Source organism: Gymnoscopelus braueri, assembly GCF_963280865.1.
Source record: "Gymnoscopelus braueri genome assembly, chromosome: 11".
Lineage (NCBI taxonomy): Eukaryota > Metazoa > Chordata > Actinopteri > Myctophiformes > Myctophidae > Gymnoscopelus > Gymnoscopelus braueri.
The window spans coordinates 2,732,613-2,748,951 of record NC_137613.1 but is presented as its reverse complement, the minus strand read 5'-3'; the positions used below and the strand labels follow the sequence as shown (position 1 = coordinate 2,748,951).

Genomic DNA, 16,339 nt, shown 5'->3' with positions numbered 1-16,339 from the left:
AAATTAATCATATCACACAAAGATTTTGCGGACCCCCTAGGGGTCCCGGACCCCCTGTTGAAGACCCCTGGTCTATTTGGTTCCATTTGTACACTCTCGGAGTTACAGACCCCTGTACCGGTCCCATTTGGAACCCCCTCAAGGAACCCTGAGGGTCCCTGCATTGGACCCCCACTTTGAGAACCACTTGCATTGAGAGACACTCATCTAGAACAATGTTCTCAAACCCGGTCAGCAGGATGCTTGGAACCGTTGTATTTATATCCTAGCCTGGCGTAGCTAGACTGTATCACTGTGTGGATATGAGTCTGGTGCTTCCATGAGGACGTTTTTTTTACCCAAGGGGCGGGATCAAAACAATGGCCCTCGACGCAATTGGTTAGACCTACAACCAACTACCAATTACAGTCTCCCATATTCGAATACTGGGCCCTGATTGGTTACCCACGTCTTCTGGAGCAGGAAATGGATTCTCTATGGAGCGGTGCCAGACCCAAATCGCAGAGTGCAATTTTTTTGCACTCACAGATTCGTCTGGTCCCAGGCTATTTATATCCTACCAGGTCATATTGGGGAAAAAAAGAGTATTGTATCTTACTGGGGGGTACTTTTCTGCATTCATCTAACAGATGGCTAGCTTGCTCAGATGATGCGCGCTCGGTGGAGGAGCTATATGGGGTTAATAGGTGGCATGCAAGTGATATTGTTTTGTGATGTATTATAAGCTGGAGAGATGGGGAGACCAGTGTTGCCAGATTCTGCGAGAGAAACAAGCAACCTGGTCTAGGAAAACCAGCCCAAAAGAAGCGACGATGGGCCACATGAGCACTTTAACATATACACCAGCTATTTGAAAATAGCAGATCTACAAGCTCACAACGCGTCGCGATGCGACGCGTTGTGAGCTTGTAGATCGTCTATTTTCAAATAAGCAGATCTGGCAACCCTGGGGGAGACCCCCTTTTACTGAACAAACACTCTATAGCAATATGGGAATGTAGAGCTGTTTACTTCTTTGAGAAAAAAAAAGGTGTTGAAGGTGTCTTGCTCAAGGACACAAACTGTGTAGAGGGTCGAGGCATCGTACAGGTGACCTTCTGTTTCCCAGGCACAGGACCTTTCTAGACATTTAGGTAGGATCTAGGATGGCTTCTCCCTTATCGCCTGACTGGTCTACAGTTACATAAAAAAAAAAAAGACAAAGACATGAAATGAACATCCTGGCAGGTTGGAGAAGCACAGACGCGTTTAGACAGGGATTAGAATCGCTGGTGTAGATGTGGATCAGTGGTTCTAAATGTCAAGGAGTTAGACTTGTAAAGGGTATATTTCTAGAATCCCCTCAAAGAACCTTGAGAGTCCCTGGACCTCACTTTGAGAACCACTGGTGTAGAACGTCCTTTTCACTTCAGATCAGATGTACTGATGTTGGCTGCAGCGATTCACTTCTGACACCATGCAATATTAAGAATATATTCAGACACATCCCACTTCTGACACCATGCAATATTAAGAATATATTCAGACACATCCCACTTCTGACACCATGCAATATTAAGAATATATTCAGACACATCCCACTTCTGACACCATGCAATATTAAGAATATATTCAGAGACATCCCACTTCTGACACCATGCAATATTAAGAATATATTCAGAGACATCCCACTTCTGACACCATGCAAAATTAAGAATATATTCAGAGACATCCCACTTCTGACACCATGCAATATTAAGAATATATTCAGAGACATCCCACTTCTGACACCATGCAATATTAAGAATATATTCAGAGACATCCCACTTCTGACACCATGCAATATTAAGAATATATTCAGAGAGACCGGCACTTGTGTTTATCAGTCATCCATATTCATTTTAGAACTAACTCCCATCCCCCAGGGGGAAGCCTTATCTCTTATCACAGGCGGTCACAAGCCAGCACCAGGACAGATCCATGACTGTTCCCATTGTCTCTTATGACAAACAGGGGGTTGACAAACAGTTCCTAGCAAATAATAGCCTCTGGCTGTAGCGTGCATATTGGGAAGTGTCTTTGAAAAAAAAAAAAGGAGGGGAAAAAAAGACCAAGATGCCACCACCAGGTTCAAAGTGCAAACTGGCACAATATTCGTATGAACTGAATTTGAATTGAAATTATAACCTTTAATATCTTTTTATGGTTTTCCTTTTTCCCTTTTTTTGTTTTTCCTCTCACCTGGGGGCCGTGAGGAGCCCCTCCTCTATGAAAACCTGTGTCTTATGAGACTCACAAACTGCCACAGATGTCTCTACTGCCAGCAGAGCGCCCACCCCCCACCGTCAATTACAATAGGTGTCTCTTTGGCAAATGCCAGACAAGTGCCACTGATTAAAGAATAGCAGCAACATTAAGAAAAAGAACCATTAGTCTGTTTGGTCATTGATGGAGCTGCTTACAGAGGTTCTTTACTTGTACGACTGATGGTACATCACGGCTTCCTTCTCTTCCTTCTTGATCTCCTCCTTCTTGTCCTCCTCCTCCTCCTCCTCTTCCTCTTCCTTCACGTCTGGCTGAGGCTCGTCTGTCTTCTTGTACTCGGCCGCAGCAGCAGCGGTGGTGGTCTTCCTCCTGCTCACGTATACGACACTGAACAACACGAAGGGCAGGGCCACGACCAGCACGTAGCGCGCCGGCGGCCAGTCGCGTACCTCCCCGTCGACCTTACCCGGGTCGGCAGGGACCGGAGCCGCCGCGGCGCCCTCGGCCGCCTTCTTCATCCGCCAGCCGTCTGCGGCCCATTGGTCGGCCGCGTCGCGGTCGCCGACGATCAGGAAGTTGTCGAAGAAGATGTCGGACGACATGGACCACAGCTCCAGGCCCACGGCGCCGATGGGGCTCATCTTGAACGGCTCCGGGTCCTCGAGGTAGTCCGGGTTGGGGACGGTCCTGGGCTGCCACTCTCCCTGGTAGTCGGGGTTGTCGATCTTGGGCGCCTTCCACTTGCCCTTGTACCTGGGGTTGGGCAGCATGGGCGGCTTCCAGGGGCCGCAGCCCGGGGCGCCCTCGCAGGCGGGGTTGTCGATCTCCGGGGCCTCCCACTCGCCGTCCATCTCGTCGTCCCAGTCCTCGGGCTTCTCGGCCTTGGGGTCGTCGATGCTGTCCGGCTGGTCGTCCAGCCACCCGCCGGGCATCGCGGCGTCCTCGTCCGGGATCTCCTTGGGCTCGTCCTCGTCCCAGTCCTCGGGCTTCACGGCGTCCGAGTCGCGGATCTTGCGTCGGTCGTCCCAGTCCGTGGGCTTGCTGTCGTCGGGGTCCGCGATCTCCGCGGGCTCGTTGACCCCCGGCGCCATGTCCGTCAGCAGGCTGCCGGCCTTCACCACCTCCTGGTCCACCAGGATCTCAAAGCTGCTGTCCGGGTTCAGCACCAGGGTGTACAGGTGGGTCTTCTTGTCCGTAAAGTAGGAGCGGATGTCCTTGGCCGATTTCTTGGCGTGTTTCTCCTCAAACACTCCGGTCTTGGGGTTCTTGTGTTTGAAGATGAAGTGCAGCTTGAAGTCCTCGCCACACTTGTCCGGCCCGAACATGATGGTGTAGGGGGTCCCGTCCGTGAACCCGCCCAGGTCCAGGTCCTCGGTCTGGGTCAGCAGCTTGATGTACGCCCCGCCGCACTCGATGCCGTTCTGGAAGTTGACCTCGTACTGGACGACGAGGGGCTGCTCGTCGAAGACGAAGGGTCTGCGGAGCCTGGCGGAGATGGCGCCGTGCGCCGCCTTAGTCTTGAGGACCAGGCCCTTGTCTCCCGGGAGCTTAGTGGCCTTCATCTCCTCGACCTCCCATTTCCCGTCGTACTTGGTGTACATCGTGTCACCGCTGTCTGCCTTCTTGGCGCTGGATGTCACCCAGCCGTCTAAAGTCCCCCGGTCGAAGGACTCCGCGAAGAAATAGTCCTTGGGGAGCTCCGGCGGCGCGTAGGCCACGTCGGATGCCAGGCCGAGGCCAAGGCAGAACAGGCCCACGGCCAGGAGGACGGCGAAACACAGTCTGCCCTTCAGCCCCATGTTCTCCTGCTTGGCGATGAGATTGAAACTTCTTTATTAACCTCTGATGATACTCTTGAATTAACCCTGTGAAGACTCTCTGCAAAGTGCAACCTTCGGAGGTCGCTCGCTCTCTTTTAAAGCCGACGACTTGACGTCACGGTTCCGTCATCGCATTGTGATTGGTTGAGGGACGTCAATGTCTCCAAAATTAGAAATAATATACCAGTGCAGTATCCGTACTGTGTACTATGACGCCAGTACCAGTTATAGTACCCGTTATAGTACCAGTTATATCAGTACTGTAACGTCGTTCATCTCCATATACGGGCACATATGAGACTGTTACACAGACTGACAGAGCCTGCCTGCTTGCTCAGTGGATGAATTGAATCTGAACCTTCAGGTCAAACCAGAAACAGTATCGTGTCAAAGGTTGTGTCCAAGACAGATCTAAATGTCTCAATAGAAGAGCAGGCAGACCAAATACAACCACCCCACGATCGTATTATAAGTGATATTGCATTAAAGGAGAATTCCGGACATTTTAAGTGTTATCTTTGATGTGTCTTTACTCACCTACCGACGTAAAAAGTGGCATTGTTTTTTTCCAGAGATTCCCCTGTCGTCATTTTTTCAACCCCCTCCGTTGTCATAATGGGAGCGCGTGGCTTAGGGAAATTCGTCTATTATAACCGATGCAAAGTTATTTTTTTCTCTACTACTACTCATTGTAGAGTCTCATGATAGTCAAACATGCACTGAAAGTTCCTGAGAGGCTACCGGTAACGCCGAACGATTTAACACTGGTTGCTTGTTTCTCTACCTGGCAACACCAAGTTGCCAGGTTCTGGAAAGAAACAAGCAACCAGTGTTAAATCGTTCGGCGTTACCGGTAGCCTTTTCCCTAGTAGAGAAAAAAATAACTTTGCATCGGTTATAATAGACGAATTTCCCTAAGCCACGCGCTCCCATTATGACAACGGAGGGGGTTGAAAAAATGACGACAGGGGAATCTCTGGAAAAAAACAATGCCACTTTTTACGTCGGTAGGTGAGTAACGACACATCAAAGATAACACTTAAAATGTCCGGAATTCTCCTTTAACATACTCTACCATATATATTGTATAAGTTATATTGTATTAACATAATCTACCATAGATGTATGATATTGTATTAATTAACATACTCTACCATACAGATTGTACTAGTTCAATTGTATTAACATACTCTACCATAGAGATCAGACATAATATTCTATTCACTGAAACAAATGACATAATACAGCAGAGCTTTATGTTTTGTCACCAAAGCACCAAACAGTGATCATTTCACCTTGCATTTGAATTGCATTATGTATTCATCATTCATGATTCAGTCCAGTTAATGATCAGCTATTCATTTGTTTCATCAGACTTGTTTGGATAGATTTCCTTTCACTCATCTTGCGGTCTAATGCAGTGGGCCTCCTTTGAGCCAACACTGCCCTCTAGTGGGCAGGTAGGGTATCCATCCATCCATCCCATCATTACTTCCTCATTATTCACTGCCACTCAAATATCGTGTCCTCTTGGATTTCCTTTGACGTGCTCATATTTATAAGCATGTAAATTGGTGTATTCTTTATAAAAAAAAAAATTTCAATATCTGTGATGTACTCAGTGTAAGTGTTGATTTTTTTTTTGGTTTTAGACAGTTTTTTGAATCAAATTCCATTTAGTTTTTGTAATATTTTAGTCATCTGAAAAGTTTTACCGTTAGTCTAGTTTTAGTCGACTTAAATGTATTTTGGCGGTGCTTTGATGGCGTCGTAATGGCTGATTTTACACTTGGATGCATGCTGAAAATGGCCGATCTACAAGCTCACAACGCGTCGCCCTGCGACGCGTTGTGAGCTTGTAGATCTGCCATTTTCAGAGCTCAACACCCGAGCACAACCAAACATTAAATGTCTCGTCTTTTAGTTCTACTGGATCTCTTCTCCACTAGATCCCTCACTGACATTGTAGTCTAGTTTTTATTTGTTGACGAAATTGCCAAATATTTAGTCTTAGTTTTAGTCATCAAGGCTTAGTTTTAATTTAGTTTCCGTCAGTGTGAAAAGGAAGTCAACGAACATTTTTCGTCATAGTTTTAGTCGACGAAATCAACACTGCTGCTGCTAGACCTAGCTAACCGTATGCACTGTTTCTGTGTCACGCTGTAGTTTTCATTGAGGTGAGTAGGTGTCATCGTAGGAGCTTTAAACCCCCTAAACCCCCCCCCCCACCACCATCAGCAGTCAGCTAAATCCCTCTTGAGCATCCAATATATATCATTGCTGTTGGACAGAAACCTCTTTACCTCCATATTCTAACTTATGTGTTTCTTTTCGTCAATAAAAGCCCCTACAGACGCATCAGAAGCAGCAGATGTACAAGCTGAAAACGCTGCACAAAGCGACGCGTTTTCAGCTTGTACATCTGCTGCTTCTGCGGTTTTTCAATTTGAATCCTGGAAAATAACAGTTTTTGAACATAATGAGGTTCCCACCCGACAGAGACGATGTAAAACATACATAAACGTACTTAAAACAAACAGCCTGTAAATGTTGTTTTGATTCATTACTGAAACTGAAGGTATGGACATGCCTCCCTATAACCTATGCTTTTAAAGGGATAGTTCACCCCCAAAAGAACTTTTTTTCTATCAATTAGTCACCCCATGGACACTTGAATTCATGGATATTCTTTTAGTTTTTGTCGCATTCCTAAACGAATAATAATGACCAGCTGCCTATCGGTCCCGCTGGTCATCAAATTATTGGCTTAGGAATGCGACAAAAACTAAAGTGGGGTGACTAATTGATAGAAAAAAAGTTATGTTTTGGGTGAACTATCCCTTTAAGAAGTTCATTAATTGACTTATCTCCTGCCATGTAAGAGCAGATATAAAACAGGTATAAAACAGCTCATCCATGGCCTAGCGTTTGGCACAGCGTGTTGAGTACAGTGACTGATACTATGAGCGCATGGCATTCAGCGTTATTAGCATTAGCATTAGTGCATGTGAGTCTAACATGAGGCAAACAAACCCAAATACTACTTCATGGCCATGTGGGAACCTCCTGGCACAGCTTCAACAGCACTTTAAACCATTAAAACATTTTGAGAAACATATTTCTTATAGCACCTTTTAAGGGTTAGGGTAGGTGCTTTTCTTTGGTTAAAATAAGCGTTAAATAGCTCTATATTGTGATAGTAACTCATTGCTATAGAGTGTTTGTTCAGTAACAGGAGTCTCCCATGTCTCTCCAGCTCTTTATTAAACAGAAGATGCATTTTCAGGTCAGGATACCAATTTTTATCCAATCAGGATAGAGAACTCAGTCAGGATACCGATTAAACAGGTGAAATTAGAAGTGGTAAAGTTGCAAAAAGCTCCACTTGGTAATGTATTGCTCGTCAACGTTTCAGACCTTCATCAGGACATATCAAAGGTCTGAACAGGCCGAAACGTTGACGAGCAATAAATTACCAAGTGGAGCTTTTTTGCAACTTTACCAGTGTGCAGACTCTATTATTTTTTTCATGATACTCTCTTTGTCTAGCACCTGGGCCACGGATGTGCGTGCACTACATTTTTTCATAAATTAGAAGTGGTGAGTGACACAAAGAAATGAGCAGACACACAATTGGAACCGAAACACTATAAAAAATGAAGCTGATGAATTGGTACTCTTTCCCGATTGGCTCAAATGCTGTCACCTACCTGAACATGTATTTTCTGTTCATTAAAGAGCTGGAGAGACATGGAGATCCCTGTTACTGAACAAACACTCAATAGCAATGAATACTATCAGAATATAAAACTCCTGTTTTAACCAAACAAAGAGCACTTACCCTAACCCTTTAAAGTTCGTCAGCGTAAGAACTACTGTAACTATTAGTCTTAATTTTAGACCAGTGGTTCTCAGCCAGTGGTCCGGGGACCACCAGTGGTCCTTGAAGGGGTACCAGGGGGTCCCCAGCGAAATTAGTTAATATAGTGTCGCAATCATTTTAACCACTTAAAACCATATTTGATACTTTGGCTATTCAAAAATGGCAGATCTACAAGCTCATAGCGCGGCACCGAGTGCCGCGCTATGAGCTTGTAGATCTGCTATTTTTGAAAAATCCCTGGCACAAAATAGTTTTGAGAGTGGGGGGGGGGGGGGGGGGGGGGGGTCCCGCAGCCAATTACATATCATCTTGGGGGTCCTTGACATGAAAAAGGTTGAAAACCACTGATTTATAAACTCATCTCTTCTCTCCTCCTCTTCGTAGTAAAAAGCCAAAGAAGCCACAGCGCCGACAGATGAACAACAGACTGAAGCCCCTGACCCTGGCCTACGATGGAGACGCTGATATGTAGACACCCTCCCCGCCCCGGTCTGACATGTAGACCCCCCTCCCCGCCCCGGTCTGACATGTAGACCCCCCTCCCCGCCCCGGTCTGACATGTAGACCTCCTCCCCACCGGCCCGCTTCCACCCAACGCTCCGCTCGCCAGACAGACAGACAGACAGACAGACAGACAGACACGGACAGACGCACACACGGACAGACAGCCAGACAGACAGTCAGTGGTGGAAAGTAACTAAGTACATGTACTCAAGTACTGTACTTAAGTAAATCTTGTTGGTATTTTGTTTTTTTTACTTTACCAATTATTTCCAATTTTCGATACTTTTACATCTACTCCACTACACCTCAGAGGCACTACAATTATTTGAAAACTTTAGTTACTAGTTACTTTGCAGATATAAATTATGATATTATAAAACATACATTAACCACTTTAGACCCGTTTTATATCAAGGCTATTTAGACACTATATGCTATTTAGACGCTATATAAGACACAGCTCACAACACAAGCTCACGACGCGTCGCGATGCGACGCTGTGTGAGCTTGTGGATCGACTATTTTCAAACATTTTAGTACTTTTACTTTTGGTACTTTAAGTACATTTTGATATATTACAGTGCAATATTTTTGCACTTTTACTTTTTGAATTCCGGACTTTTACTTTTAATAGAGTAGTTCTACATTGCAGTATTGATACTTTTACTTAAGTAAAACATTTGAGTACTTTTTCCACCACGACAGACATACAGACAGACAGACACACAGACAGACGGTCCTACTGGAGGACAAAGAGACAGCTTGTCACAGAAACCTGTCCCCCCCCCCTCCCCCCATTCTCGGGCCGCGGTCGGCGTGCGGTGAGGTGAAGGGGAGGGGCTTCAAGAACACAGCATCCTGGGGAAGGAACGAGGGACTACATGTATTGGAGGCGATCGATGCAAATCTTCTCTCAGCAACAAACAAAGGAATCCAAACTGAGTTTGTGTTCATTTAAAGTAGCCTAGACAGCATTCCTTCTACTTCCCTTCTTCTTCTTCTTTCAGTTGTACTACGTATTATATGATTTACATTTTTGATACTTTGTTCACGAGAGCCTTCACACAACAAACTCTTTCTCTTCTTAAATGGAGGTCTGCCTTTTTGCTTCTCTGCCGTTTTACTACCGTCAGTGAAAAACCGTTGTCTTTCAAGAAAACGAACGTTGTCGGAGAGGGGCCACTTAACGAAAAAAAAACATTTTCTGCTGCAAAAGCACAAATCTCTGCTACGGCTTGTTTGGTTTTGTTTTTCTGGCCATACAGCCGTGCAGGAATCACTTCTACAGGAACACTGACATTCTGCTTCATGGTGTTTTTAGTTTTGATTCCTAGTCGCTCCGTTTTTCTCCGAGAAGAAACCTTTAAAAACGAAGAGGACAAAAACAAAGTGTAACGAATCTTCAGAACCAACCAACCGACCGCCGCTTTTTTGTCTGCCTCTCAATTCCTCCGTTTTTACAGGCATAATTTTTTGCACTATATTAGTGCAGCATGATATTTACTTATTGTCTTATCATCTTCATAGGAAACTGCCTCTCTCAATACAAGATGGTGTACAGTCTTGTGCTAGAAATGTAAGGAAAAAAAATGGAAAAAAAAACGAAAGAAAAAAGTAGACTTTTTTTGCAAACAGAACTCACCAATGTTTGTTAATATTTTTCTTCTATTACCTCTTGTATGTGACGATGGGACGCAATGTAAATATGAATTTCTCTCCACGTTTGACCTTTGTAGTGCGTATGCACTGTATGTACAGCTGCTGCGAAAGGTTCTCAATCTCTGCCTGAATAATGTTTGTTCCTCGATGGTTTATTTACTTGTGGCTTAAAATACCATGCTTTTATTTTTGTAAATTATGAATTACTACCCTCGATAAGCCAATCCAACCCAAAGTGAAGGAAATACATGGAACCTCGTTAGCCAATTAGCCTCATGGCATAATTGCCTAAGTCAGTGGACCCCCACTTTAACAGATATGGCAGGGAACCCGTAAGAGAAGTTTTTTACGGCTCTAGCAGTGATTCTCAAACAATTTTTTATTGCAAGGACCCCCAGTTTGACATGCATTATTAGGCCACGGACCCCCATTTAAGGGCATTTCTATCTCTGGGACCCAATTTATATTGTACAATCAATGTTAATGGAACTCTAAGGATACAAATGGAACCAAATTGTAAAAAAAAGTGTGGTTCCAATTGTACACTCTCAGAGTTACAGACCCATAAGGGTCCATTTGGTTCTTAACTATCATTTAGCTGGGGACCCCCTGGATCTCCCTCAAGGACCCCTGGGGGTCCCTGGACCCCACTTTGAGAACCAATGGCCTACGTCACCAATACCTCTTTGCCCTCAACCTATAGTCAAAGAGTTGACATGGGCCGATATGTAACAAGCATTCTGATAGGCCGAGGGCGTAGGAAATAACGCAGGGTGAATCAGCAGGGCTGGGAGAGTAGAGTTGGACAGATATAAGTAAAGGCAGATAAATATGACTTTGGCAAAAAAATGTTTTTTCCCCCTCATAATTCCCTAAAGTGGTCCCCAAATGACTTTGGGGGGGGGGTCCCCAGATGATTATCTTAATGTGCAACATTGTTTTATCACTCAACAGTAAACAAACCAACATACAGTATAAGTGTATACAGGGTATCTGCACATTTATAATGTTACAATTTAATGACCTTTAAGAACTCTTTAATACCAAAATAGCCAAATTGTCAAACATTACGTAAGAAAGAGGCAAGTTGTGAGAATAGCCTCAACGCGCTGTGAGCTTGTAGATCGGCTATTTTCACAACATTTATCTGTGGAACCGAGTCAAACTAAATGTAATAGCTCAACTCCAACAATTCCAAGTGCTTTGTCAGGGTGTGGGGGGGTCCCCAGTTCCAATATGATTATTTCGGGGGGGTCCACAGTTCAAATAGGATTATTTGGGGGGGGGTCCACAGTTCAAATAGGATTATTTGGGGGCATCGCGGCCTGAACCTTTTGTAAAACCTTGTCCTAAGTCACAGAGATGACTTACAGGCAGATAGATTTTGAATCCCTTCTTTTCTGAACAGAACCATTACATCAAAGTGTTGTTGGTTGGTTCAAACTAAAAGTGTTTTAGTTTAAAAGGTCAAAGCTCTATACTGTGATATACTCATTGCTATAGAGCAGGGGTCTTCAACGTTTTCAGGCCAAGGACCCCCTAGCTGAGAGAGAGATGAAGCAGGGACCCCCTCTATACTGTATAAAATTGTGTTTCAGATTACTTTTTTTGTTTACTTGGTCTGCTCTTTTTTTCCCCTCTACACCAATACCTCTTTGCCCAAAATAGCAGATCTACAAGCTCACAACACCTCGCACAAAGATTTGGCGGACCCCCTGTAGTAACTCTGAGGACCCCCTAGGGGTCCCGGACCCCCTGTTGAAGACCCCTGCTCTATAGAGAGTTAGTTCAGTAACAGGAGTCTCCCCGTCTCTCCAGTTCTAATAGCAATACACAGAACATACACTTTCAGGTGGGATGCCAATTTAGTCCAATCAGGAGAGAGCACCCATTCATCATGTATCAACTTTATAGAGTTCCAGTTCCAACGGTGTGTCTGCTCATTGCTCTGTGTCATCACTTCACATTTCATTTGCTCATCCTGTATTCCCATTGGATGAGATCGGTAACCCGACCTGAAACTTTTTTTGGATTATTTTTGCTAGAGCTATAGAGTGGGAGAGCCCTGTCCTGTTACTGAACAAACACCATAACAATACATCAGAATATAAAGCTATCAAACACTCATTTAACCAAGAATATCACTTCCATATCGTTCATCTGAATCCTACATTTATTTGAAGTGTCACACGCATACGTATCAAGACCCAGGTGTGTGTGTGTGTGTGTGTGTGTGTGTGTGTGTGTGTGTGTGTGTGTGTGTGTGTGTGTGTATGTCCAGATCGTAACTCATATCCCCTCCTAGTCAACATGTGCCATATTCCGCACATGTAATATAAGTCACAACTTCAACACTCAAGAAGTCACCCGTTTGCCGTCTTGGGAGTGAGAATGTGTTGATTTATTCCAGGTAACATATCTATGTGTTATCATGCACAGTGAGCCCCATTGAATCTGGACTATGTTTCACAACTGGGAACATTAACTGGGATGTGATGCTGATGCAGTCCAATGTGTGTAAATACTCTGAACCAGTGATTCTCAAACCTTTTCAACTCAAGACACAAAAGAGAAATTGGACGTTTGCCCGGGACCCGAACGACTTCTTCATCTATTATCTTCACTACTTCTTAAAAGTTATTTCTCCCCCTCTATTTTGAAATAATAATAAATAAATGTAGGGGGGTCCCCATCTAAATTAGTTGATTTAGTCTTAATTGAGTCTGCTACCCGGGGAGGGCATGCATGGGAGGGATCTATGGCTGTGTATGTATATGGAATACAAGTATCCAAAAGTACAAATACTCTGGTTAAAATAAGTTATGGATTGCAGCTTTTAACTTCATTATTTGAGAGGTTTTGGAAAAATAAGTTACTTACTGCACATGCATATGAGCTGCTGTTTTATGCACCAAGTGGTTGAAAGACATTGGATTATCATTATAACAGGTTTCTGATGTATTATGTGTATGGAATTAGCATATCATTACCATATCATTGACGGAGATTGGCTTATCTAGGATTATGTGGAGTTTGTTGCTATAGCAAGTTAAGGGAATGTTTTAATTTATATTTCTTGCAATATTGAGTTGTAAATAAAGTGCAAACATATTTCTTTGTATTTATTTATTACTATTTATGTACCATAATGAGTTCATTTTTGTATTGCACAAGATGTTAACAAAAAAAAGGGAAAACAAAGAAAAAAACAGAAGTGTGAGAGTGGGCGTGTCTATTATCTGATAAACAACCTCACTGATTGATGAGCTGTCATTTTCCTACTGTTGATTTATATGTATCTGACTAATTGCTGATAATAAACAAGAAAAAAAACCTTTGTAATGGCAGCCTTTATTTACTATTACAATGTAGGCATTTAGCAGACAATCTTATAGTGACTTACAGTAAACAAGGTAAACACATACATAGAACACAGAGAGACAGTGTAGTGTCTCAGTAAACTATAGGATGATAGAATACAGAGACAATGTAGTGTCTCAGTAAACTATAGGATCGTAGAACACAGAGAGACAGTGTAGTGTCTCAGTAAACTATAGGATCATAGAATACACAGAGACAGTGTAGTGTAAACTATAGGATCATAGAATACAGAGAGACAGTGTAGTGTCTCAGTAAACTATAGGATCATAGAATACACAGAGACAGTGTAGTGTCTCAGTAAACTATAGGATCGTAGAACACAGATAGACAGTGTAGTGTCTCAGTAAACTATAGGATCATAGAATACACAGAGACAGTGTAGTGTCTCAGTAAACTATAGGATCATAGAATACAGAGAGACAGTGTAGTGTCTCAGTAAACTATAGGATCGTAGAACACAGAGAGACAGTGTAGTGTCTCAGTAAACTATAGGATCATAGAATACAGAGAGACAGTGTAGTGTCTCAGTAAACTATAGGATCATAGAATACAGAGAGACAGTGTAGTGTCTCAGTAAACTATAGGATCATAGAATACACAGAGACAGTGTAGTGTCTCAGTAAACTATAGGATCATATAGAACAGGGGTTCCCAAAGTTGGGGTCGTGACCCCACTTGGGGTCGCGGGAGACTGACGGTGGGGTCACAAATTTATTTTGGGTAATATATATATATATTTTTTATTCAACAGAATGGATGAAATACAATCTAAAAATGATTACAAAAAGTAGATTTTACCATTTTAATACATTACAAATGCACACCGAACACAGTTTATGTGCATAAATGGGAAAAAAATAAGCGAACATTTGTAACTCAAATCTTTGCTTCTGGGGGGTCCCTGGAACAAAACATTTTGAGATGGGGGTCCACGGCAAAATACATATCTAAAAATGATTTCTAAATCCTAACAGTATGTTGCTATCAGTGGTGCTCCAACTTTTTCATGTCAAGGACCATCCAAAATGATATGCATTTGGCCGCGGACCCCCATCTCAAAATATGTTGTTTCAGGGACCCCCCAGAAGCACAGATCAGAGTTAAACATGTTCGCTTTAAAACATTCATAGGCCTGATATATTCAAAGATTTGCAAAAATGTTTCCAACATTTTTCAAAAAATAGCAGATCTATCTATGAGCTTGTAGAGCTGCTATTTTTGAATGGCCAAAGAAGTCTTAAAATGACACAGATGTGTTCCTGGTCTTAATGGATTTAGAGCCATGTTTCTATGTTCTTCATAGTCAGTCTGTCACCAACATTACATTCAATCATGACACCATATCAAAATGATAATATTTCCAACACAATTTAGATTTTCCATATATATCAACCTCATTTTTTCCACTTCTTTTGACATATTTACTTTCACATCAGGACATACAAATATAATGTGTTGATAACTGAAGTGAACACTGGATTTATTGACCACTTGCTTTATTCATTTTATCCACACAGGGGCGACAAAGGCTGTTGAATAAAAGACACTGTATTAGTTCAATGGATTTAGATCAATGTTATGTTTCAAACCCATGATGTCAGTCAGTCAGTCAGTGAGTGAGTGAGAACATTGTGAAAATAGTCGATCTACAAGCTCACAACGCCTCGTTGTGAGCTTGTAGATCGACTATTTTCACAATATTTATCTGTGGAACCGAGTCAAACCAAATGTAATGCCTCAACTCCTGCAACTCAAGTGCTGGTCAGGATGGGGGGGGGGGGTCCCCAGTTCAGATGTGATTATGTTGGGGGTCCCCAGTTCAGATGTGATTATGTTGGGGGTCCCCAGTTCAGATGTCACCAACATTACATTCAATCATGACACCATATCAAAATTAAAATATTTCCAACACAATTTAGGTTTTCCATTCATATCAACCTCACCGTTTTCCCTTCTTTTGAAATATTGACTTTCACATCAGGACATTGTAATGATCATTAGACTCCCTCAGTCAGAGTTCAGAGTTTGAATGAATGTAGAATTAATAAGCAGGATGTAATTTGCATACACATGTGAGGGGACTTAATTTAATTACATTACATTATATTTGTTCTACGATGGTGTCGCGGGCTGAAAAAAGCAGATCTACAAGCCCACAAAGCGTCTCATTGTGAGCTTGTAGATTGTAACAGCTTACATTGTATAAACTAGTGCCATATTGCGTCATCTCTGTTTTAATATGTTGATAACTGAGTGAACACTGGATTTATTGACCACTTCCACTTGCTCTATTCATTTTGTCCACACGAGGGCGACAAAGACCGTTGAACAAAATACACTGTCGTCACCTTGCTAAACTAATGGCCTACGTAATTTTTTGAGGAAAATGATATTTTTGCCTAAGTCAGCTCCTCATGACACTGGCCACCTCTGGTAAAATCGCCCATCTCCTAATTGAAAAGGATCATGCTGTTCACTCCCCTTTTAGTATAATGGCCTAACTCCCTAGTGTGACTTAGGGCCTAAGTCACATGGTTTTGTGACTTAGGCCAAATTATTTACTGATTTAGGCCATTTTTTTATTTTTATTTTGGCCTAAGTCCGATTTAAACCGATTTAAACCTATTTAAATATCTTATGTTACATAACTGACAGACAGCGTTATTTCTATTTAAATAGTCACAATTTGTTATAAACATTTTGGGTGAAATGATTAAGAAATATCGTATAGTTTTGTTTTGGATCAGTTTTTTTTTAAATTTACATAGGCCATTAGTTTAGCAAGGCGACGCTGTATTAGTTCAATGTATTTAGATCAATGTTATGTTTTTGACCCATGCTGTTAGTC

At 42.7% G+C, this 16,339-nt stretch overlaps 3 protein-coding genes across 3 annotated transcripts in view; 1 reads left to right on the top strand and 2 right to left on the bottom strand.

The window, feature by feature from the left end:
- The window catches only part of thsd7aa (thrombospondin, type I, domain containing 7Aa), a gene marked incomplete at both ends in the record, with an annotated part of 158,541 nt that extends 150,122 nt beyond the window's left edge, over positions 1-8,419 (top strand). The window contains one exon of the mRNA XM_080441696.1: positions 8,332-8,419. Coding sequence (XP_080297822.1) covers positions 8,332-8,419 — 88 coding nt within the window. The remainder of the gene's footprint in view (positions 1-8,331) is intronic.
- The window catches only part of LOC308094783 (protein NLRC3-like), a 293,741-nt gene that overhangs the window by 240,598 nt on the left and 36,804 nt on the right, over positions 1-16,339 (bottom strand). The gene's annotated exons all lie outside the window — the stretch shown is intronic.
- LOC308095257 (calnexin-like) lies at positions 1,666-3,860 on the bottom strand. Its single transcript, XM_080442241.1, has one exon. It carries the CDS (start codon positions 3,843-3,845, stop codon positions 2,451-2,453), a length of 1,395 nt encoding a protein of 464 aa, XP_080298367.1. The 5' UTR covers positions 3,846-3,860; the 3' UTR covers positions 1,666-2,450.

What these genes read in the sequence shown, in the direction of transcription:
- LOC308095257 (XM_080442241.1), bottom strand. Translation starts at nt 3,845, where the DNA reads ATGTACACCAAGTACGACGGGAAATGGGAGGTCGAGGAGATGAAGGCC.